The sequence below is a fragment of the Plectropomus leopardus genome, chromosome 13 (assembly GCF_008729295.1).
Source record: "Plectropomus leopardus isolate mb chromosome 13, YSFRI_Pleo_2.0, whole genome shotgun sequence".
Classification (NCBI taxonomy): domain Eukaryota; kingdom Metazoa; phylum Chordata; class Actinopteri; order Perciformes; family Serranidae; genus Plectropomus; species Plectropomus leopardus.
The window spans coordinates 24,097,794-24,122,783 of record NC_056475.1 but is presented as its reverse complement, the minus strand read 5'-3'; the positions used below and the strand labels follow the sequence as shown (position 1 = coordinate 24,122,783).

Genomic DNA, 24,990 nt, shown 5'->3' with positions numbered 1-24,990 from the left:
ATGGTGTAATTGCAGTACACCGGGGTTTCACACAGTGTGGTTTTGAATCTTACCTCTGAACCAGAACACTTGAGTAACAGGGTTGAAACATATATAGGTTTCATCTATTTAATCTTTTTTTTAACACACATGTATATTTCAAGTGTATCGTCAAAGTTTTCCTTTTGATTTTTTCCATGTATTTCTATAGATTTTAGTTTGTTTTATACACAAATAAATACTATTTTCACTGATTCATTGCACAAAACCAAGAACAAGTTTTTAATTTCCAAGAGGGATGAGTCATCATCATCTCCTTCCACTCCTTTAACCACAGCAGAAAATGCTCACAACTGAGATATAGTCATGAAATAAAACTGACTGTAACATTTTTAGCTGGTTAAATATGCCACCTACTGGAATTATGTGGTGGCACATCTGAGGTTGGATTTACTCGCATGATATCACATCGTGCTGCTGGGCCAAAATTTATATCTAAAATCGCAAGATTCTACAAAACAATGATGTATGCAAACAAAATTTGCACTGAAAGGTTATAACAAAGATTAACAATATGCAATCATGCCTGCAAAATGAAGGAAGGTTGAGGTACTTAACCCTTTGAAGCCTAAACTAATTGGCTTGACTTCTTTCAAAAACATGGAAAAAAGGCAATGAGCAACTTAACGAGAAATTAACCGAAAAAGAAAACAGAAATAATAATAAACAAAGTATTTTTTGTGGCTTAATTTCAGTTAATTATAATTACAAAATAATTTTGACATTTTCCCCTTGTTTAATGATAATTTCATAATTATTCGCTCTTTATTGTTTAAAGCTAATTTCAAGGTTGTTTTTTGTCACCTTTGAATAATGCAATGCAATTTGTAGGAAATGTTATGCCAAATTGCTGATTAACTTTTTTGAAAGAAATCAAACAAATTTGCTCAGCTTTAAAAGGTTAAATGTTTGTGAGAGGAGTCTGAACACAAGACAAGAAAACTGATGTCGATCCAGGTTTCAAAGGGTTTAGTAAAATAAGAGTATTTAAAATCTGATTTATAAATTATAGGTAGGTCACTGTAAATATAAAAGGCTTAATGTTAGGACATGATTTTGTTTACCAAACTCATTCTTTCACAGCAAGATACATACTTTTAATCTTTCGGAGCTTCATTTGCTAAATTATCCAGGCTTTGTCCATCAAAACGTATGAAATGCCAGCCTTCGCTGACAGTCAGGTCCTGAGCTCCTTTAGCAGCGTAAAAGTCTCGGGAGGGCGTATTCCAGTCCAACACAGACAGCTGCAGCCGCACGCACTGCTTCTGCTTCCCCACCTGAGAAAACAAAACAGTCATGCACTGATTTCTCTTCATCACACAGACAGGACAGAGTAACAATTCTTTCCAGAACACTGCACTTTAATCATCGACAAAAACATTCTTACCTCAGCGACACTGCTCAGTAAACCCTTGCCAATGCCTCTTCCTGTAAAGGAGACGGATTTAAAAAAATAGATACTTGTGGGCAAACATTTACAGTAAAAGCTATAATGCAATATGTGACACATTAATATATGATTCACACAACTAAGTGCACACAACAAATCTTATTCAGTACTTTCTTTCTAGGTTTTGTTGACAAAAATTAAACAGGTACTTTACCTCTGAATTCTGGCATCACGTACAGGTCCTCCAAATATACTGTCGGCCCCTTCCATGAACTGTACGTGTGTAAAAGTAAAGGGCATATCCGACAACTGTGAATCCTGCATGGACAAAAGAAAAAAGCAATCAAAAAGACCAGCGGGAAGAAAACTAAAACAATTAAATCTCTAAAAATATTGTGGAATAAGTGATTGTGTTTGCAATGAAAGAAGCGCAACACCTTTCACCTTCCCTCGGCTTTAGCTCTGAAAATAATTAACATCTGACACTATTGATTTATGAGGCAGTACTTGAGTGGTCATGATTTGTTGGAAACTAAATATGAATATCTAAACAGCAAGTGCACAGAGCTTTTATTATATACCTAAGATATTGACAAGTTCAAAGTTGTCTGGCCTCGATTAACCCTTTACCTTCTTTAGATTTATGCTCCTCAGGAACTTCTGCGACGAGGCATTCAAAGAAGGGATTCTGGCAGAAACCGTCCCGCTCCAGTTCTGAAAGATTAGATGATTAACCCAAATAGAAACACTTCATCTTTATAATAAAAACTGAATTAGTATTCATCAGCACCCAAGTGAGAAGAGACATCAAAATAATCAAAACTTGAAGAGTTTTTCTCTTGTTTGAACACAGTTAAAATCCAAGCACATGGTGACAAAGCTACACAACAGCCCATTGAGCAAGAAACAGGAAAAAATATATATATAGTTTCAGTTACATATCATTTCCTTCTATAGTGCTTTACATCTCAAAATGTTACATCTAAATCTGCAGGTTTAATTCAGACTATATTGTTAATTTATGAATACGTTGAATGCATTTCCTACCTCATAAAACTCTTCCAAAGTAAATGTGTCAAACCTGCATGCAGTCCTCTTCTATTCCTCTTTTATTGGCGCAGTGATTCCCATACAGCATAAAATACCGCCACCACTTGATGGTACTTTTATCTTCAGTCATCAGAAATATCAATCACGACATCCACATGCTCACTGTGTGTGTCAGACTCGTGCTGGTAGATCACGACATGCAAACAATTCGGGGGCTCGCTCATGAAAACATTGCCCGACAGCGCCACCGGTGGTCAAAAACTCAACCAGGAGCCTTTAAAAGTACTGTATGTATTACACACACGTCTTTATGTTCACCGCTGCTTTGTAAAAACTCATTGGTCAAGCAACTTTCAATATATGATACAGTTTTAAGGAAGACAGCTTGTAGTGATTCAGTGATTCATACTGAAACTTAACTTGCATGTTAAATAATAAAGAAAAGAGCAGAAATAAAGTGCACGGATCATGCCCAACCATATTTTCTTTCTCCATTGGATCTTATCCTACTGAACGTAAAAATTGACTGCGGTCTCATTACACTTACTGATTAGTTCACACCATTTATTATTAACCTTTGCCTTGCATTATTTACTCTAAAATAACTACCTAACACTGCAGAAAGTTAGGTTAAGTCATTGAAAGCTGAGCAAATTCAATTGATTTCTTTTAGAAAAAAAAACATGATGAGGAGGCAATTAGCGATGAAAAAAGAAATTCCAAAAAAAACAGGAAGACATCAGTAAAAAAAAAAAGAAAAAAAAAAGAAAATTGTTTATATAATACAACACACAATAATACGTGGATAATACAATTTTTCAAAAATAAAATGAAAATACAACACAGAAATGACCTGAAAGATGCTTAAAATTCATAATAATTTAGTGACATAATTTTAATTAGATAATAATGATAGCTAGAAATCTGTTTTACCCCTGGCTATTTTAAGAAAAATCATCTAAATCTCAATTTCTTGCAATTTATTAAACATTTATTATCAAGTAGCTCACTGCCTTTTATCTCACGTTTTGGACAGAAATTACACCAATTTGCTCAGGGGTCAAAGGTTCAAACACTTGTGAAAGGCGCCTGAAAGCAGCACAGGGACAGTGATGTCACCCCAGGTTTCAAAGGGTTAAAGTGTGGACAAACATACAGATCACTTGTATTGATTTTCATGGAGGTACTGTACATGTAGGCATTTGTAACAGCAGACACAGTGATGCCATGGCAGGAAAACCACAGGTGCATTTGTTTGCATTAATAATAGCGCCAACCGCTTTAACCAGTTTCTGTTTCTACAGCTTTGTAGGATACTTTAATTGCAACTACATGTTTTGAAGTTTCACCTCGGCTCTCTCAGCATTATTTATGAAGCGCAGATTTACCTTCATGAGATATCTTCACTTGGTCTGACATTTTTTCATACACCGCCAACTCCTGTGAACAGAGGGATTTCATAACGTTATGTTTGAATGAAGACTGCATCATTTCACAATTTACCCACAGAAAATGTTACAATTAATGTCACGACAAACGCAAGTGTGTTACATTTAGCACAGTTAATCAAAGCACCGTTTTTCTTTAGCTTCGTCAAAACAACCCGCTAATGAGTCTCACCAATATCATTCTCGATATGTCTTTGCAGTCCTCTTTCCTTGCAGCCCGTATTTTGAAACTCATGTTTGTGTAATCTATAACAGTCCTCACGTTGTCCGGTCTAATCGTCTTTGTCCTCAGAGAAATGAAATGATTACAAACCTCACGCGCGTGTAAACATTGAACACACAGGCAGTGGTTCCGGTGTGGCAAATTTTCTTCAAAATAAAAGATGTGTCGATTAAAACGTTAGATAGTTGTTGTTGTTGCTGTTGTTTTTGTTAATGCCCTACATCGTTCTGTTATTAATTTGAGAATTACTTGTTCGAAAAAATACAAGGTATGAACTTCAGTGAGGAAAATCCATACTGCAACGAGTTAAAAGGAGCTTTTAATTTTGTTTTGCCAGCGTGTTGGTATTTCCTACCGCAATGCTCAGTGGGAGTCGTAGTTGACTGTGTTCACTGTGGACATATACTTATGCATTTTTTCTCTATAAGAATACTTCCGTACTGCTGGCTCTCTGGCCTCCCAGCTGACATGGAGAAGTTGTGAAATGTAACTACTTATATAAGCTCAGACACTGGTACAACTTTGAAGTACTTGTGCTTTCATTTTATGTTTTTTTTCCAATTCTTTTTACTCCAAAGCATCAGTCTAACAGCCACAGCCACTGATTACTTGTCATTGACAGAACCTTTCCATGTAAGCAACATGTAAAATACAGTTATATGGGGCTGCAACTAACAATTATTTTAATTGTTGATTAATTTGTTTATCATTCTCTCCATTAATCGATTTGTAGTTTGGTCCAAAAAACATCGGAACATAGTGAAAAATGGAGATCAGTGTTTCTCAAAGCCTGAGATGACACCATTAAATGTATTATTTTGTTTTATTCATTTTACTGTCCTATACATGTCAAGAAACTGGGAAAAGTGCTCGTTTAATAAGGTGTAATCAAAGAATTTGGGCTTTTTTTCTTAAAAGACACTCAGACCAATCAATTGATTATGAAAATAGTTGGCAATTAATTTAATAGTTGACAACTAATTGGGCCTATTATTAGTGATTATCCATTGCAGCTCTAAATATATTCACTTAATGTTTTGAATGCAGGATTTTTACTTGAAATAAAATATTTTTGGAATGTATTGCTACTTTTATTCAAGTAAATGTTATTTGTACTCCTTCCACCACTCACAGGAAGTCCGTATTGGATGTTTTAACCCCTTTTTGTTGGCTTTAACACCACTCATTGGTCTCGTCATCAGTGATGACAGTGCAGAGAATATATGATATATATGATATGACTCTAATTTGGCAAAGAGCACATTCTTTCTTGTTTAGGACCAGAAACTCAAAGTTAAGGGCTTAGGACTTGACTTTGGACTTGTCAGTCTTGGCTTGAGACATGAATCAGAACCTCTGTGTCTTGACTTGGGGCTTGAGTGCAAAGATTGAAACTTACATGAAACAATAACTTGGTCCCACCTCTGCAGTTAACATTTTAACAAATCGCACGCAATGTCCTAAATGTGCTGGTTACCGCAATACTGGATTACTTCTATTCCAACAGCCTTTAAGGCCAAACATTTACTCTTCATTTCCTTTTTGTAATGATTGCTACAGGATAACTTCATGACAAAAAAGTTGCAAAAAAGCAGATTAATATGCCATTAATAATCTGTCTGTCTTTAAAGTAAATTAAGTTTTAACGTAGAATGATCTGAAATCTGTCCAACTACATACGTATGTGATCAGAAGTAAATCTGATTCTCTGACTTCTGACTGTGCAAAAGTTTACGAACTAAATGTGCAACTTTTTAAATTGTAACTGCACTGGTTTGCACTGCATAATATACTGTATATAATTGCAGTACACCAGGGGTTTCACCTCTGAACCAGAACACTGGAGTAACAGGGTTGAAACAAATGTAAGTTTTGTGCATTTAATCTTTTTAACATTCAAATTTTTCTTTTGAATGATTTTTTTCCATGTATTTCTAGAGATTTTAGTTTGTTTTATACACAAATAAATACTATTTTCACGGATTCATTGCACAAAACAAGAAAAAGTTACGATTTCTGAGAGGGATGAATAAAGCTGCTGAGCAATGTGCCTTAATATCATGATTAAAAAATTCCAGTTCACAAAGTTCAGATTAAAGGAGTTTTGAGTTACAGGGCATGTTTGCACATCATCATCATCTCCTTCCACTCCTTTAACCACAGCAGCAGCTAACTGTAACATTTTTAGATATATAAATTAAATATATATAAGTTAAATACGCCACCTACTGGAATAACGTGGTGGCACATCTGAGGTTGGATTTACTCGCATGATATCACATTGTGCTGCCGGGCCAAAATCTTCATCTAAAATTCCAAGATTCTGCAAAAAATACCACAGTCAGTCCTTGTTTCTTTAGACATTTACAAATATATAACATGCAAGATGCAAACATTTTTTAGTAAATGATCTATGCAAATAACATTTTCACTGAAAGGTTACAAAGTTGGGGGAAGGTATTTAACCCTTTGAAAGTTGAGCTAACTGGCTTGATTTTTCTCAAAAACTTGAAAAAAAAAGGCAAGCAACTTAACTAGAAATTAACCAAATAGCAAGATATAAGTAAAAAGTTACAATAACAAAAAAGTGAAAGAAATTAACATAGAAAATAAAAGTAACAGGAAATTAGCTGGAAAAAGTGCTGGAAAAACAGAAATAATAATAAACAGAAATTATTTTCTGTGACTTAATTTCAATTAATTATAATAATTACAAAAATAATTTTTATGTCAGGGCATGATTTTGTTAAGACACAGTAGTGAGGATCTAGGTACAATGAAGCTTATTTTGGCACTGTCTTACAAAGGGTGAATGTTTACCAAACTCATTCTTTCACAGCAGGATACATACTTTCAGTCTTTCGGAGCTTCATTTGCTAAATTATCCAGGCTTTGTCCGTCAAAACGTATGAAGTGCAGGCCTTCGCTGACAGTCAGGTCCTGAGCTCCTTTAGCAGCGTAAAAGTCTCGGGAGGGCGTATTCCAGTCCAACACAGACAGCTGCAGCCGCACGCACTGCTTCTGCTTCCCCACCTGAGGAAAACAAAACAGTCATGCACTGATTTCTCTTCATCACCCAGACAGGACAGAGTAACAATTCTTTCCAGAACACTGCACTTTAATCATCGACAAAAACATTCTACCTCAGCGACACTGCTCAGTAAACCCTTGCCAATGCCTCTTCCTGTAAAGGAGACAGATTTTAAAAAATAGATACTTGTGGGCAAACATTTACAGCAAAAGCTATAATGCAATATGTGACACATTAATACATTATGATTCACACAACTAAGTGCACACAACAAATTTTACACATTACTTTTTTTTCAGGTTTTGTTGACAAAAATTTAACGAGTACTTTACCTCTGAATTCTGGCATCACGTACAGGTCGTCCAGATATATTGTCCGCCCCTTCCATGAACTGTACGTGTAAATGTAAAAGGCATATCCAACTACTGTGAATCCTGCATATACAAAAGAAAAAAAGCAATCAAAAAGACCAGCAGGAAGAAAACTAAAACAATTAAATCTCTAAAAATATTGTGAAATAAGTGATTGTGTTTGCAATGAAAGAAGCGCAACACCTCTTACCTTCCCTCGGCTTTAGCTCTGAAAATAATTAACATCTGACACTATTGATTTATGAGGCAGTACTTGAGTAGTCATGATTTGTTGGAAACTAAATATGAATATCTAAACAGCAAGTGCACAGAGCTTTTATTATATACCTAAGATATTGACAAGTTCAAAGTTGTCTGGCCTCGATTAACCCTTTACCTTCTTTAGATTTATGCTCCTCAGGAACTTCTGCGACGAGGCATTCAAAGAAGGGATTCTGGCAGAAACCGTCCCGCTCCAGTTCTGAAACAAGACAGATGATTAACCCAAATAGAAACACTTCATCTTTATAATAAAAAAACTGAATTAGTATTCATCAGCACCCAAGTGAGAAGAGACATCAAAATAATCAAAACTTGAAAAGTTTTCTCTTATTCGAACACAGTTAAAATCCAAGCACATGGTGACAAAGCTACACAACAGCCCATTGAGCAAGAAACAGGAAAAAAATATATGTAGTTTCGGCTACGTATCATTTCCTTCTATAGTGCTTTACATCTCAAAATGTTACATCTAAATCTGCAGGTTTAACTCAGACTATATTGTTCTAGTCCTAATGACTATCGTCCTGTGGCTCTTACCCCCATCCTGATGAAGTGCTTTGAGAAACTGGTTCTCCAGCACATCAAAGACAACATCCCTGCCAGACTGACCCTCACCAGTATGCTTTCAGAACCAACAGATCCACAGAGAATGCCTGAAACTGATACTGGACCTCCTCACGTGCAGACCCCAGAGAGTTCGGATTGGCAGTCACACCTCCTCTACATTAGTGCTAAACTCGGGAGTCCTCCAGGGCTGTGTGCTCAGCCCCCTCCTGTTCACACTGTACACCCGTGACTGCACTCCCAGACATCAGGAGAACTCTATTGTGAAGTATGAGGACGACACCACCATTATTGGCCGTATTACAAACAATGATGAGAGTTCACACCAGGAGGAAATCAACAATCTTACATAGTGGTGCACAGAGAACAACCTACTGCTCAACATCAGCAAAACCAAGGAGCTGATTGTTGATTTTAGAAAGAAGGAGGCAAAGACACACACACAATCTACATCAGTGGAGCTGAGGTGGAGCAGGTGAACAGCTATAAGTTCCTTGGATTTACTCTCACTGAGAACATATCTTGGTCATCACACATCACCACCCAGGTTTTAAAAAAAGCACAGGAAGGCTCTACTTCCGACGGAAATTTAGGAAAGCTAAATTCCAGAGCAAGACCCAGGGTTAACTGCTACAGAGGAGCAAAAGAAAGAATACTGACTGGTAACATCGTGAACTGGCATAGTTCGTGCACGGCCCAGGACAGGAAGGCTCTACAGCGGGTGATTAAAACTGCCCAGAACATCACTGGTTCCCATCTACAGAGGATCAGAGACCTCGGTGAAGTGAGGTGTCTGCACAGAGCCCAAAGGATACTGAAAGACAGCAGACACCCCAGCCACAGTCTGTTCACTCTGCTGCCATCTGGAAAAAGATACAGAAGTATCTGCTGCCAAACCACCAGACTACAGAGCGGCTCCTTTCCCCAGGCTGTGAGACTCCTCAACTCCTCCTTCGCCGCCAAAAGATGTAGTAGGATTTAGGATCACCTTAAAATTTCATTTCGTCTTAAACCATGTTAAAGAAAAATGACAATAAAGTTACCTTGTACTCATGAATACATTGAATGCATTTCCTTCCCTTTATAAAACTCTTCCAAAGTAAATGTCTCAAACCTGCATGCAGTCCTCTTCTATTCCTCTTTTACTGGCGCAGTGATTCCCATACAGCATAAAATACCGCCACCACTTGATGGTACTTTTATCTTCAGTCAGCAGAAATGTCAATCACGACATCCACATGCTCACTGTGTGTGTCAGACTCATGCTGGTAGATTGGAGATACAAACAATTTGGGGGCTTGCTCGACAAAACATTGCCCGACAGCGCCACCGGTGGTCACAAACTCAACCAGGAGCCTTTAAAAGTACTGTATGTATTACACACACGTCTTTATGTTCACCGCTGCTTTGTAAAAACTCATTGGTCAAGCAACTTTTAATGTATGATACAGTTTTGTAACTTAAAACTTTTGAAACTTAACTTGCATGGCAAATGATAGAAAGAAATAAGAGAGCAGAAAAGAGTCCCATGAACCATGCCCACCTATACAACCACATTTTTTTCTCTCAAAAGGAACCTGAGCAAATTGGCTTGATTTTGTTTTGAAAAAATCATGGTAAGAAAGCAATTAGCAATGAAAAAATAAATTACAAAAAAAAAAAAAAAATAGGAAGAGATCAGTTATGAAAAATACAAGAAAATTAACTCAGGTTTCAAAGGGTTAAATTATTTATGAAGCGCAGACTTACCTTCATGAGATATCTTCACTTGGTCTGGCATTTTTACATACACCGCCAACTCCTGTGAACAGAGGGATTTCATAACGTTATGTTTGAATGAAGACTGCATCATTTCACAATTTACCCACAGAAAATGTTACAATTAATGTCACGACAAACGCAAGTGTGTTACATTTAGCACAGTTAATCAAAGCACCATTTTTCTTTATTAATCACTTATGAGTCTCACCAATATCATTCTCGATATGTCTTTGCAGTCCTCCTCTTTCCTTGCAGCCCGTATTTTGAAACTCATGTTTGTGTAATCTATAACAGTCCTCACGTTGTCCTGAGTGACAGTCTGTCCCCTCAGAGAAGTGAAATGACTACAAATCTCAAGCGCGTGTAAACATTGAACACACAGGCAGTGGTTCCGGTGTGGCAAATTTGTCTTCAAAATAAAAGATAAGTCGATTAAAACGTTAGATAGTTGTTGTTGTTGCTGTTGTTTTTGTTAATGCCCTACATCGTTCTGTTATTAATTTGAGAATTACTTGTTCGAAAAAAATACAAGTCATGAACTTCAGTGAGGAAAATCCATACTGCAACGAGTTAAAAGGAGCTTTTAATTTTGTTTTGCCAGCGTTATGGTATTTCCTACCGCAATGCTCAGTGGGAGTCGTAGTTGACTGTGTTCACTGTGGACATGCATTTTTTCTCTATAAGAATACTTCCGTACTGCTGGCTCTCTGGCCTCCCAGACATGGAGAAGTTGTGAAATGTAACTACTTATATAAGCTCAGACACTGGTACAACTTTGAAGTACTTGTGCTTTCATTTTATGTTTTTTTTTTCCAATTCTTTTTACTCCAAAGCATCAGTCTAACAGCCACAGCCACTGATTACTTTTCATTGACAGAACCTTTCCATGTAAGCAACATGTAAAATACAGTTATATGGGGCTTCAATTGTTGATTAATTTGTTAATCATTCTCTCCATTAATCGATTTGTAGTTTGGTCCAAAAAACGTCGGAACATAGTGAAAAATGGAGATCAGCGTTTCTCAAAGCCTGAGATGACACCATTGAATGTATATATTTTGTTTTATTCACTTTACTGTCTTATACACGTCAAGAAACTGGAAAATGTGCTGGAATGTAAGAATTTGGGCTTTTTCTTAAAAATTACTCAGACCAGTTAAGTGATTATAAAAATATGTTGCAATTAATTTAATAGTTGACACCTAATTATTATTAATACATATGTACTTAACTTAATGTTTTGAATGCAGGATTTTTACTTGAAATAAAATATTTTTGGAATGTATTGCTACTTTTATTCAAGTAAATGTTATTTGTACTCCTTCCACCACTCACAGGAAGTCCGTATTAGTTGTTTTAACCCCTTTTTGTTGGCTTTAACACCAGTCATTGGTCTCGTCATCAGTGATGACAGTGCAGAGAATATATGATAGCTAACAATTTGTTAGACTTTATCAAAGACATTTTGGTGTTCAGATATTTGATGTTAACAGTTACTAAAATCTGAATTTCCGGATGGAAAGCTGTACAGAAAACAACAGAAACAATAGAAATGTAACAATTAAATATGAGAAAAACATATCCAGAATAATGATTTCATACAAAATCTGATTTATTTTAGAGTAAAAAAGAACATGAAATCAATTAGAATATAAGTTGAAACATAACAGATCTCACAGCTGGACCTCAGGTTTCATTGGGCATTAACATATTTACAATGTCTCATCACATTTGCTCTTCATCAGTCAAGAGTTCAGATATTCCCCTTCACACCGCTCCAAAGTTGACCCCTTTATGTTCAGCCCAAACAAACCTCCTTGTGTGTTCAGCTGCACCAACATGGTACTCCATTACCTATACAAGTCTCAGTGTGGCGACTGCGTGCTCGCTCCAGGAGACTCAGACCTGTCGAGCTTCATCCCTGCGTCTAGTTGGTTTGAGGAAATGGAGGCTGGTAGCACGGAGCTCTTTGTCTCCAATGAGGAAGAGGCAGACGAGGGCAGAGATACAACTATGTACTTCTGCAGGGGTCGTGAGGCTGTCAGTCCAGGTCCACTGCCAGACTCCAGTTTGACCAAAGGCTGCAAGGTTGAGGGGGCACTGGGAACAGTGCTAGTGACTGGAGAGGCAGACTGGGAAGAGCTGAGCGTGATTACCTACAGTGAGGACAAAAAAACAGCTGTTAATTTATGATTTGAGAAGACGTGGTTTTTATAGAGAGGGGTTTCAATAAATCCCATGAAGTTAAAACTGAAATTAGTATAGTTTTTACACCGATCACAACATAAAAGTTTCATGTCTGTATTAAATCATTGTTATTTTCATTAGTTCTTTTTTGTTTGTCCTTTCCATATGATAACACACTGGATATGTGTTCTTATAATAATTATCACTGATTATGCTCAAATGATTATTGCAGCTGCTTTATTGAAATGTCAATAAAATGTTTTGATCATAACATCTTGTCAACGTACAGGGTTCCCATATCTTTCCAAGGACAAAATTTTTCAAAGTTTTTCATAATTTTTCAAGGACTTATATAATAATAATAATAATAAATTCTAGCCCCATTTGCTCAGCAATTTTTAACATACGAGATTCAAACTCTATTCAAATATAATTTCAGCAAGATGGCATACATGAAGAGAGAGACTAAAGTGGGAGACTAAGAAGACGCATACATGACGGTAAACAAAACACAACACATTGACGCATATTGAAACAAAGTTATGTTGACAGCTAAGGAAATTAGATTTGCCGTTATGTTTCATCACGTGGAGGGTTGTCCACGAAAGATTACTATGACAATTTCATGACACACAACAAAATTCCATGATTTTTCTAAAACTTCAATGATTTTACTAATTCTATGACTTTTCCAGGCCTGAAAAATGTGATTGTGAGACTCTATGACTTTTTCAGGTTTTCCACGACTGTGTGAACTGTGAATACACAAGAACACACCATGTGGAGATTTCCTGCAGTGTTGGGACTGCAGAGCAGCATTGTGATGAGTGTGAAACTGAATACAAATCAAAGTACCTGCTGAGTTGAGGCGGCTCCGGCACTGGTTGCCATGACGATGTACTTTGTTGCCGGGGGAGATGGCTGTGATGGGGTCCCTGGTCGGGGAGACATCAAGGTGAGGGAGCTTGGAACCTTAATGATGCTGGGAGTGCGTGGCCCTGCTGACCCACTTAACCCGCTCTGTGAGACAGTAAGCGTGGGACGAGGCTGCAAGAAGAGGATTCATCATTCACAATTGAAGAAAAAAAATCGTGTGGGTTTGTCTTTTTGAAATGTTTCACTTTGAAGGTCTGCTGTGTAGGATTTAGGGCTATCTAGCAGTGAGGTTCCACACTGCAACCAACTGAAACTTCTCCCATGTGCCAAGTGTGGAGGAGAACTACAGCGACCAACACAAAACCGCAACAGGCCCCATCTACAGCCATTGATCGGTTTGTCCGTTCTGGGCTACAGTAGAAATCGCATGCCTGACATCCTGGAGGATGACTTGCTCCATGTGTGGGCGAAAACGCTCATTCTAAAGCCTGTTTCAAGGGAGGGTCCACGACCCCTAAGGGGTCCTCACAGTTACTGCAGGGGGCCCATCAAATAAATGTTTGATAATGTTTTGAACATTTTTTGTTCTTTAAAAAATTTTAAGCATGTCTGAAATTATACCTATTCACATGAATCCAACACGTTTTACCTTTTGCAACAAATTATCTACCTGGAAGCGAATTAAGGTTAAGAAAAAAAAAAAAGTTCCTTCAAGCTTTTTCACATTTATTTATACTTCACTTACAACATTATATTGACATGAGCAACAAATGTACCTGTGTGATTGTTAATGTGGTTCTGTTGACTTGTTGAGCTTGCAGTGCTGCTTGAGTCCGTGCCTTCATCACATGGGAGCAGAGCATGGGTCCGAGATAACCGTAGTCTATCCGATACTGCTCCGCGTTGTCAGGCTGAGGTCGAATCTTGGCAATAACACTTGCACAGTGTTTCTTTAAAAAAAAACAACAACACACACACACACACACACATTGTGTAAGTATGAAACTTAAGTATGGTCTTATACAAACTAAGAAACAAGTGCAATGCTCTGACTGTTATTATGTACAAATCTATTGATCTCTGTCAAGTTGTCCACTTTTAAATGCGTCATAATCACAAACATGTTACCAGTAAGAGGCTTTGAACGTGGTCAGCTCCGATCTTATCAATATTAGAGACCACTTGTCCTTCCATCACTGCTTTGATGCGAGCACCCTCTACAGTAAGCCGAGGAAGGATCAACGTCTTAATCACCTGCAGGGGAGGACAGCAGAAGGTTGATGCAACTGAAAAGAGTAAACAATGTTAAAGACGTGAGGAAAACAGAATCGCACTCACATCAGGTCCGAGTTCTGCAAGTCCAGCGATGCAGCCGTAACGTGTCGTCCACTGGGTTTTGTCATCCAACCAACTCTGAGGAAACATGTCAGTCTGGTTTAAAATGAAGCTTTTTTAACAATTCAAGAAGGACAACATTTATCTACAACAAGTGATCAACCCCAACATACTGTTTCTGTGGCTCGAAAAAAAAAAGTCACTAATTTAAAGATATAGGTTAGAATTCTTTCAAATTTCTTGGAATTAAAAGACATCATTACATGCTCTAAGTGATGACGTATCTGGTACCTGACTGTATTAAAAAAAACTTGTCTTTACCTCAATATTTTTGAGTACAAAGTATAAACATGACAAGATAAAAACCCACCTTGGTTAAAGTCTTGGTAATACGGGACTGGATGTTGTTGGTTGTGGTACTGAAGGTTTTACAACTCTGGGCCATGAGGCGAGCAGCAAAGTCTCGCAAAGCCCAGTGGTTGTCAACATCTGGCCGCAAACACAGCTGCTTACTCACAATACATGTCACCACAGCTGGGATGAGCTCATGCAGCTGCAAATACAGATAAAAAATAACATTAAAATATCAGCATTTGTTGATATTTACCCTTCAAAATACAACATTTATTTGTTTTCTTCACTCACGTATTTCTCCAAATACAGGGTGGGGTTGTCCATTAGAGCTTTGACCATCCGCATTAGATAAATCAGAAGTGCCAAGTTGTTCTGCACCACATTCACACGAACCTTTGAGGAGAGCATACGGTCAGTACTTTGAGCAGAGATATGTATGAGTATTGTACGTGAGGTGAATGATGTTTCAGAACATCAGGGAAGCTGGAAAACATGCTCACTCCTTCAGAAATAAATGTGCTGAATCTTGGAAGCATCTGATACAGTCCGGGGTCTGTAGCAATACTCTGCAAAGCTTCCTGAATGAGACATGAGGAAATATTTATCAAACAAAAGTGACATAACAAACAAGGTTAAAACAACCATTTAATAATTTGGCTGCCATTTCTTTACTTTACCTTCTTTATATTAATAAAACCCACAATGTAATTTTTTTTTTAAACAAAACAAGAAATTGTAATTGGGTTGTTATTACTACATTTACAGACATGCAGACAAACAGGACTTACAGCTCTCTTTGCTTCACAGGAGCCAACACACGCTTCTGTGATTTCCTTGTAATAGAGCTGCTGTTCCACAGACAGCTCATGAGTGCTGCGTGGCTTCAGCCTTATTAGACCCTTATCCTTTCCTGAGAGAGACAAAGATAAACATGGGATGAAGAGCATAAACATAATCAGAAAAGACCGGGAAGAGGCAAACAAGGAAGGGGGACCGTAGCAGAAAATACAAGTATAATAATTTGAATATAATACAAGATACTGACCTTTGCCATCAGCAGCCGTTGCCCCCTGACTCTTGCCTTGAATTGTACCTTCCTCCTCCTGACCAGGTTTGACCACTTTGAGGGGCTCGGTCGATTCAACCTTTTGTTGTTCTTTTGGTGCTGAAAAGCAGTAAATGAAACCCAATATAAGTCTTTCTTTTCTTTTTCTTTTTCTTTTTCTTTTAAGAGAAGAATATCTTAACGCGGCTCACCAGGTGGTGGATTTTCTGGAATAGCAGGCTGCACCCCCTCAATGCTTAACCAGTGGGCTGTGGATTGATAAACCAGCATGGGCTATGAGCTGTCAAAGCAAGACAATATCTTGGAGTATAAAGGAAGATTATGAAAGACAGATTATCGGGTACCTTTTAGAGACACATCTAGTGGAACTCTGGGGAGCGGTGTGTTTATTATGTCACTGAGGTCCACTTCCTTTTCCTCATAAAAATGAAGCTCTCTTCCACCGCCACTTGCAAAGCGAAAAGGGATAAACTCTTGCGACTGGAACCCGAACAGGGGCTGTAACAAGAAGGATTTACGTAGAGCACGAGAACTTAAAAAGAAACCAGAGTAAAAGACCCACTTCACGCCTTCTTCTAAACAAACAGCCATCATGTGGTTTAATTAATCAATAAAAATTGAAGTATGCAAGTTCTCCCTTACCTCCACGTTTTTTAGTTTGAGAGCATTATCTATGTCGCTGGTGGTTAATTTACGTCTCTTCCCATGATGCATGAATTTGAGAGCATCCTGTGTAGATGGGAGAGAGAAAAGAGACAAAGCACTTGCAAATATGAAGCTCATGTATCCAATATCACATAAAGACTTCTAAGAATGTTCCAGGAGTGTGGTTTTAGCGAAATTTACAGCCCCACAAACAAAAAATCTGCTTCACTAATCTGTGATTTACCTGTGCAATTTCTTTTATTCTGTAGCTGACTTCTTCACTCAGGGCTAGGCAGCTTTCCTCCTGTAACTGCCCCACTCCTACAGACTCTGCCATGGCCTTCATGGACTCTGTAGGCAGAGTGACCGAACACTGCTTCTGCCGACGTTCCTCCGCCATGGCTGACAAAGTAAACAGGTCTGTGAATATCATGCCTCACATCCACGCACAAAAAAATCAAATTCAAACAAATGTATTCCACTTATTTAGGGAAACACTTGATTCTCACTGCAGCCTTATTTTTTGGTCATAACATTTTCAGATCTACAAAACCTTATATGGTTCACCGCCAAAGCTCTCAGTGGGTCAAAAGCCACAAACACAACATCGTGACATATTACCGACATCCTTCAAAGATTTATGTGATGTTCAGTTATCATTATATGTAGCCTTTAGTCTACTTCTATTGACACAATTCTGATTAAAGTACATTTGCATTGTGTCATTAGTCAAATTCCCCCGATGTACATATGAGAAGTATCTTATTGCAGCTTACAATTTACTTATTTTCAACATGACCACTATGCCGTATAGGCACAACTGAAGAAATGCTACTATAAATGCCTCCAATCACATATTTTAAGAAGCTATGGGATGAGATTGGAGACAATGGGCATATAGCTGTGTGTTTCACTGCAGCTTTATGATGTTAAAAAAAAAGTAAAGTCAGGGTTAAGAAGGCCTTATACCATGTCACATCTCAGCTAGTGTTTGCCAGAGAGCATGTGGGAAACACTAGACACAAAGTGCAAGAAGGCTCTGCGGTCTAATGAGAGCAAAAATTACACTCATATAAAACAAATGTTATATAAGCAGAACAACTCTCTAGCACGCCCTGGAAGGCATGCACGTGTATGATCACATGAATGTAACAGAAAACATAAACTTACAACTAAAACTATGCATGGTTTCAGAGCAATGTTTGTGTTTTCTAACGGTGCAGATCTAAATGCAACTGGGTTTAGCAATATAACTGTGTTTGTGACAAAACGTGATAGTGCAGCTTATAATTCACGTGAATAATAACAACAACAACAATAACAATAATAATAATAAAAATAATAATTCATTTAGAATGCTGATCTAATACGGTGTCGTCCTCATCGACAGATGCCTAAATTAAATATCGACTTGGACGGGATACTTACGTTATATGCTTTAGATAAATTCGTAAAGATTGACAATAAGAAGTAGTTTGAGTCATTTATGCAATAAAACCTGACTAGCTCAAGTTTTAATTTGTTGCATTTTGTTTACAATACAAGAAAAAAAGTCCGAGGGCTGAATACTTTTTAAAGGATTTTCTCATACTTCATGTGTGTAAACAAACACACTGAGCTCCACAGAAAGCGCGTTAACCACTTTGACGGAATAATAACCAACTTGTAACATAAAACACACAAGCCTTATCTAAAGTATATTCATGCAAACGCAACAACTTCGTATCAAAAATAAAAAAAATAACGCCAATTTTAAGCCATTCAAAGACTGCGTATTTCTTTAATGTTAACTTACAGTACGCTAAATAAGATGTGTTAGCATGTATGCTAGTAACTTAGCTTCCGTTGACATTTTTACCTGTGTGAAGTTGTCCTCTCCTTTCTGAGTTTAAGCAGGAACTTGTGCGAACAAAAACAGTCAATGTTGAGATTTGCAACAATAATTATTTCGCAAAGCTAATTCTTCTCTGTGAATATCCATTCTTGATATAAATAACAAACTAATTCACGGATTGCAGCTGAGACCTCCGTTCGTGAATTAGCGCTTAGGTTCCATCGCCATTTTGAGTCACGTTCCGGTTGTGATATCGCGAGACTATAATTGAGGACCTTACCGCAAGTGTTTCTAAAACTGTTTATCGAAAAATAGCTTATTACAAATCAGTTAAATATATATGTTTATTTATTTATTTTCTTTAATTTTCAGGATATAATACGCAACCATTAAATACTTTGACATTACAAGCGAATTACAGGCCATTCTGTCCCCTCAGACAAAGATTCTGTCCGGAACCAATTATATCCTCCGGTTTTCAGGGGGTGACTTTATGTTGTAGCCACTGAGACAAATGTCAGGAGCGTGGAAGGACATTACAAGAAGTAATCATGTATAGAGTTTTATTCCGGACAGCGTGCACAGCTCGAAACGCTTCAGTGAGTGTGTATGAGTCGTGTTTGTCGCCGGCTAAATGTGACAGAGCTGCAGCTCCAGTGTTCTGGTGAGTTTGCGTGCAATTGAATGTGACTTATGATGAAACACAGAGTGTCCAACTGTCTTCAGCTACTTATTTGGTTAGTAGGGATTTTTTTTTTCGAAGAAAGAGTTGGTATTATTAACAGTTGGTGTTGTTAAGATATTATTTCCATAGACGCTGTAGAAGGGAGAGCTAATGTTTAGCTATTAGCTTAGTTAGCCTGCCCTGAAGGGGTGGGACATGTATGATTGACGGCTCTTCGAGCCGTTTAGGTTCATTTTTGGAAGGTAGTTTCCATGGTAACCTGTATATTAAGTTATAATCCAACACCATGTGAAAGGTGAACTTAACATCTCATTGACAGACAGTGTCACAGTTGAAATAAGTCTCTTATAAATATTTAAGCATCTGTATGTGGACACAGAGACAGATGATTTAGAGCAGTCACGGAGGAGAGGAGATGTGCAGGGGAGATTTGCTGTATGGTTGCACCATTCACGGTTTTTAGGCATCACTGTACCTGAAACACTAAACATAACCTAATAGCAAGTGATTAAATTGTTTGCACTGTATCAACTTTTTACAATGTCAGGTGTGATATATAGGCCTAGTTTGTAATATGATTTTGTCTTTCGGTTAACTGATGGGTTTTACATTTATGTGGAAGAGTGAAGGACGCAAGACAAATTTCAGAAAATATTCAGGTGATCAAATGAAATAGCCGTATAGTCTCGTCTGTATACGCTGTATGTTGTGTGTGAATAGCCATCATACTTTTTTATGTTTGTTCAGTAATTCACTGGCTGAGTTGTCAAAAAGATATTCAAAACAAGATCAGTGTATTGCTCCGTACCGTCTATTGTGAAATGAGGTTTAAAGAGCCAAAGTATGTAGTTTATGTTGCTGCAGTTAGCAATGAAGTGTTTTTCGGGGTTCTATTACATAATCAAGACTATTATATTGTATCATAATATTGCTTATCATCATCGTCATCATTGGTCATTCAAACTTCTGTGATACCTTTTTATTCAGCCCCTTCTGATGATTATCTCTGTTTTGCTCTTAACATTTATAGGGTTGCAAATGGAGCCAAAGCCCTCAGCACAAGTTCAATCCGGCTCTGTGAAAAGAAAAATGATGTTGCCCCTTCTAATCAAGACGAGATAACAATTGCAGATAAAGAGGCTGAGCCAACAGAAACTCCAACGTTGGTTTCACAGAAAGCTGAAGATGATGGCAAAGTCATCGCGATGGCCGAACAAAAAAAGGAGGAGCCAGTGGCGTTACAGACAGATGATGGAAGCACCACGCAGCAGCAGGCGGATGTCAAAATTGAGCAGGTCGTGGAAACACCACTAGAAGTGAAGACTGATGCAGCTAAGGTTGGGAAAAAGGGTCTCCTTGAGCTTCTTGGAGCCATGAAGGTGGAGGTAACTAATAAGAGGAGGCTCAAGAACTTAAAAGCAAAGCCAAGTTTTGAAACTACACTGGTATCAAAGCCAGCACCCATGGAGAGCACCATCAGTATGTTTCAGAAGGCCACAGAGGAAGCTTTGTCACAGTGGTAAGGGGGTGTCTGAGGGTATTCATCATTGTCTTGTTTAGGTTTCTTTCAGTTTTATGCTTTTTAATAACTCAAGATTGATTGTTTCACCTGTAGTTTGTGCATGTACACTTGTTGCTGTCTTTACATCGTAGTCTTTGGAGGGTATCTGAAGCACTCTTCATCCACTGATTCCAGCCTTTCTGCAATGTGTTTTTTAGTGAAACACTGGATCCTAAACTGGTTGCAGCAGCGTCTGCGGCTGCCTCCACTCTGCCTGACCCCAGCCAGGCCGAGTCCGAGCTGCTCAGACAGCTGAGGCAGCACGAGTCCATCAGCGAGGCTCAGAAGAAAGGGGACATGAGCAACCTCGGGTATGTTTCCAGTGTATGAATGTTGACAGCCTGAATATCTAAACAGGGTTCCCACGGTCATGGAAAACCTGGAATTTGATGGATTTCATGGAATTTCACAATCTCATTTTCCAGGCCTAGAGAAGCCATGATATTGTATAAAAATCATTGAAAGATATGGAAAATTCATGGAATTTTGTTTTGTTTAGAAAACTTAATTGTTACAGTAATCTTCCAGGGAAACATTTCCACATTAATGTAACATAATGGCATTTTTAAATTTCTTTTGGTAAGTACATAACTTTGATACGTGTTGACTCTGGGGTTGCACAATGTATCGTTTTACCAATTACAGCGTGATGCGTAATTGTCACACCGAAATAAGTGCCGGAAGACAGGTTACATGTATATGTGACGTAGTTTGGCGCAGGGTTTAAAACTTTTCTGTTTACTACCACAGCAAGACTCACCTGAGTGTTCGTGTGTGTCGAAAAGTACTTTAACCAGGCCAGCAAGTGAAACGCAGGCTTTTCCTGAAATGGAAATTTTATCATGGGTCCTTGAAAAGTCATTGAAAAGTTTTGTAATTTAGTCCATGTAAATGTGTGGGAACCCTGAAATGAGATTTTTTCAGTGAGAGGCATCACTTCTCTGTAATAAACTGTCACGGACCAATATTTTCTCAGACTAATCATCGCTGACATGAAAGTGAAAAAGAAGCCTACCAGACAGAACGCCGAGGCGGTTAATCAGATCCAGTTTGATGACGACGGGCGAGGATACACAAGAGACATAGGAGTCACTGCTGAGCTGAACAATGTTCGGAGAAAGTAAATACTTTCATCACAGCTTTATTCAGATAGGTTTGGAGATGAACCGTGTGTTTAATCTGTGTTTTATTTTTTTTTAGGAGGAGCTTGTTCACAGGGAAGAGGCTGAACATCTTCTCCCCCTCTACTGATAAAGACAAAGTTGAAGCAACAGTTGGTAATTTAGATTTTTGTATTAAGCCTACCGTTATTGGTGTTTTCTTGAAGTGGATTATCTATGGTGTTATTTGTCTAGATTGTGTTTAGTCCTTAGAAATAACTGTTGTTCTGAGGATAGAGCTTTCTTAAAGCTCATTACTGCTGTCTTATTTTCAGCACGACCAACTCTGTGGAACGTGGAATTTGCTAATAAGTTAGTTCACTGGACTGACCAAACGCCTCGCAACGGGTTTGAGGAAATGATCCAGTGGACCAAAGAGGGGAAATTGTGGCAATATCCAATCAACAATGAAGCTGGTGAGTAATGACTCCTGTATTTTAGCTAAATGTCCAGAGGAGGGAAAAAATGACACTGACAGTCTTCTTGCTCTGTGATAGGCCTCGAGGAGGAAGCCAGTGTCCCGTTCCATGAGCATATTTTCTTGGAGAAATACTTGGAGGAGGGTTTCCCCCATCGGGGACCAGTGCGTCACTTCATGGAGCTCGTGGTGGCCGGTCTGTCCAAAAACCCTTACCTCACAGTTCAGCAGAAAAAGGAACACATTTCCTGGTTCAGAGACTACTTCCACCAAAAAGAGGAAGTCCTCAAAGAGGCTGATGTTTACCTCAAATGAGCTTAAGACAAGTGCATACATTTTCAACATTTAAAGTAAGACCCATTTATGCAGCAGGGCTTTGCAATCATGATCACCTTTACTGATGCAGGTTGGATTTCTTCCAGGAGGCGTGTTGGAGTGGACTGCCATCAGGTCTGTGTCATGGTGTCAAACATTGAACAGTATCTAGTGTTTCTGAAATCAGACTGTAGAACCACTGTGGAAATGTTATAAAATGGCAAAAGTCCAGTCATGGCTTTTTGTTTATTTGATTTTCTATCAGATATCCAGATCCACTGTACCACTGATCATTATGTTCGCATTTTATTCGCATAATTCAGTTTTAATGCCAGTAATGTGTCAGTAGTGAGGTGATTACATCAATTCAGGTGATCAAATGAAATAGCATCAAATAGCATCAACTACATCAAAATACATTTGGATTTTCAGTGTCTTCACTAAATTATAACCCAAATTCCAAAAAATTGTGACGCTATGTATAACATAAATAAAAACTGAATTCAGCGCTTTCCAAATATTTTTTGACCTGTATTCAATGAATACACTACAAAGACAAGATATTTGACTGATAAACTAAGTTGTTTTTGTTTTTTTAAAAAAATACATCTATTGTGAATTTAATGCCTGCAACACATCCAAAAAACAGTTGGGACAGGGGCATGTTTATGACCCTGTGACATCAGCCTTTATTTCACCAACACCCGGTAAATGTTTAGGCTCTGAGGACACAGATTGTTTAACTTCTTAAGTGAAATTCTTTCACACTCTTCCTTGATATTTGACTTCAGTTGCTCAACAGTTTAGTTTAGTAGTTCCTTTCCTGCAGAGTCACTCAGTTGTAACACATGCACCATGTGGCTTGGCATTGCTTTGCTGGAATAAGCAGGGGCGTCTGTTAAAAAGATGCCATCTGAGTGGCAGCATATGTTGCTCCAAACCCTGTATGTTAAAGCATTCATGGTGCCTTCAAAGATGTATAAGTTACCCATGATGCTATGTGTACTATCGCACCTCTAAATCGTCACAGATGCTGGCTTTTGAACTTTGAGCTGGCAGCAGTCTTGGATGGTTCTTTTCCTCTGTAGCCTTGAGGACACAACATCCATGTTTTCCAGCAACAGTCTGAAATGTGCATTTGTCAGGCCGCAGCACATTTTTCTACTTATTGTCAGTCCATATCAGATGAGCTCAGGCCCGGAGAAGCTGGTGGTGTTTCTGGATGTTGTTGATATATGGCTTTCACTTTGCATGGTAGAGTCTGAGCCTGCAATTGTAGATGCAGTGAAGAACTGTGATAGTTTTCCAAAGTGTTCCTGATCCCTTGTAGTGGTATACATTATGTCATCATGTTGGTTTTTAATACAGTGCCACCTGAGGGGTTAAAGGTCATCTGCATTCAATATTGTTTTTTTGATTATGTCATGGGTAGAGGTGGTGAAATCCCTAAATTCTTTGGAAATGTTTTTACACTGCTGGACTATTTGCCCAAACAATGTTTCACAAAGTAGTAAGCCTTGAATTGCTTGTGAACAACTGTGACTTTTAACGCTGCCCCGTTTATACCCAGACATGATCCTTTAATCGACTTACTTGCCTTTTTACCTGTGCAGTGTTTCAAACTGGTGTTTTTTGAGCATTCCACAGCTCTCCCAGTCTTTTGTTCCTTCCATCCCAACTTTTTTGAAATGTGTTGCAGGTATCAAATTCAGAGTAAGTATATATTTTCAGCAAACAATATTTTTTAGCAGTTTGAAGATTAAATATACTGTCTTTGTACTGTATTCAGATGAATTTGGGTCAAAATGGATTTGCAAATGATTGCATTCTGTTCTTATTTACATTTTACACCGCATCCAAAATTTTTGGAATTGGGGTTGGAATTGTCCTCAAAGACCTAAAAAAAAAACAGGTTGATGAAAATATTTTTGTATATCTTTGTGTCGGGGGTCGTACAAACACCTGTGATCGTGATTAATGGTGTTTTCACAGGCTGGTTGTAAAACAAGTGTGAGCTGTGTGCAGCATCGAGGACCTTAGATCAAGTTTACAGTATGAGCGTAATAAGACCTTGAACCTTGTGCCCTTTGCAAGGGAAGTGCTTTTAAAGTCAAAAAACATGTTAACAATGTGCCACACAAATTCCATCTGGTCTAAAAACACACTCTGCAATCTATTGTCCGAGAGAGTATGGAAAATAAGAGCTTGACAGTTGAGAGTGCCTCATTTCCACATTTTGTTCACTTTTCCTTAAACGCATGATGGGCATGATAAGATTTTGGCAACAATTCCCTACTTGGATGTGTATAAAGTACAAAAAAAAGTGGTGTTATGTGGAAAGACACTTGGCTCTGCTCGGAAATGTCTCATATGCAAATAGCCCACTAGATGGCACCACTGACGGCTACGGTCCATA

General features: G+C 38.2%; 4 protein-coding genes across 5 annotated transcripts; 1 reads left to right on the top strand and 3 right to left on the bottom strand.

The window, feature by feature from the left end:
• Positions 1-729: 729 nt before the first annotated feature.
• Positions 730-4,234, bottom strand: LOC121952653 (thialysine N-epsilon-acetyltransferase-like). The gene is given in 7 exon segments (XM_042499453.1): positions 730-1,316; positions 1,427-1,467; positions 1,644-1,710; positions 1,713-1,747; positions 2,060-2,143; positions 3,868-3,919; positions 4,100-4,234. Coding segments are annotated over 7 exon segments (522 nt in total). The 5' UTR covers positions 4,163-4,234; the 3' UTR covers positions 730-1,136.
• Positions 4,235-6,393: 2,159 nt separating this feature from the next.
• Positions 6,394-10,412, bottom strand: LOC121952652 (thialysine N-epsilon-acetyltransferase-like). Of its 2 annotated transcripts, XM_042499452.1 has the most exons (7): positions 10,347-10,412; positions 10,127-10,178; positions 7,929-8,012; positions 7,514-7,615; positions 7,294-7,334; positions 7,002-7,183; positions 6,394-6,473 (listed from the first exon to the last, which is right to left on the bottom strand). In XM_042499452.1, exons 1-6 carry the CDS (start codon positions 10,410-10,412, stop codon positions 7,004-7,006), a joined length of 525 nt encoding a protein of 174 aa, XP_042355386.1. In that variant the 3' UTR covers positions 6,394-6,473; positions 7,002-7,003. The 2 variants fall into 2 exon arrangements, with proteins under 2 accessions (XP_042355386.1, XP_042355385.1); XM_042499451.1 differs by lacking the exon at positions 6,394-6,473 and having other exon boundaries at positions 6,897-7,183.
• Positions 10,413-11,732: 1,320 nt separating this feature from the next.
• Positions 11,733-18,652, bottom strand: taf6 (TAF6 RNA polymerase II, TATA box binding protein (TBP)-associated factor). Its single transcript, XM_042498642.1, has 15 exons — positions 18,460-18,652; positions 16,846-17,003; positions 16,599-16,685; positions 16,301-16,454; positions 16,148-16,204; positions 15,936-16,055; positions 15,679-15,800; positions 15,391-15,468; positions 15,182-15,283; positions 14,907-15,089; positions 14,540-14,614; positions 14,330-14,455; positions 13,978-14,151; positions 13,181-13,372; positions 11,733-12,294 (listed from the first exon to the last, which is right to left on the bottom strand). The coding sequence occupies exons 2-15, from the start codon at positions 16,999-17,001 to the stop codon at positions 12,004-12,006; spliced, it is 1,917 nt and encodes a 638-aa protein (XP_042354576.1). The 5' UTR covers positions 17,002-17,003; positions 18,460-18,652; the 3' UTR covers positions 11,733-12,003.
• A 271-nt stretch (positions 18,653-18,923) lies between these two features.
• Positions 18,924-24,790, top strand: mrps31 (mitochondrial ribosomal protein S31). Its single transcript, XM_042498643.1, has 7 exons — positions 18,924-19,099; positions 20,151-20,639; positions 20,840-20,992; positions 21,658-21,801; positions 21,882-21,958; positions 22,117-22,257; positions 22,339-24,790. Exons 1-7 carry the CDS (start codon positions 18,987-18,989, stop codon positions 22,572-22,574), a joined length of 1,353 nt encoding a protein of 450 aa, XP_042354577.1. The 5' UTR covers positions 18,924-18,986; the 3' UTR covers positions 22,575-24,790.
• Positions 24,791-24,990: the final 200 nt, after the last annotated feature.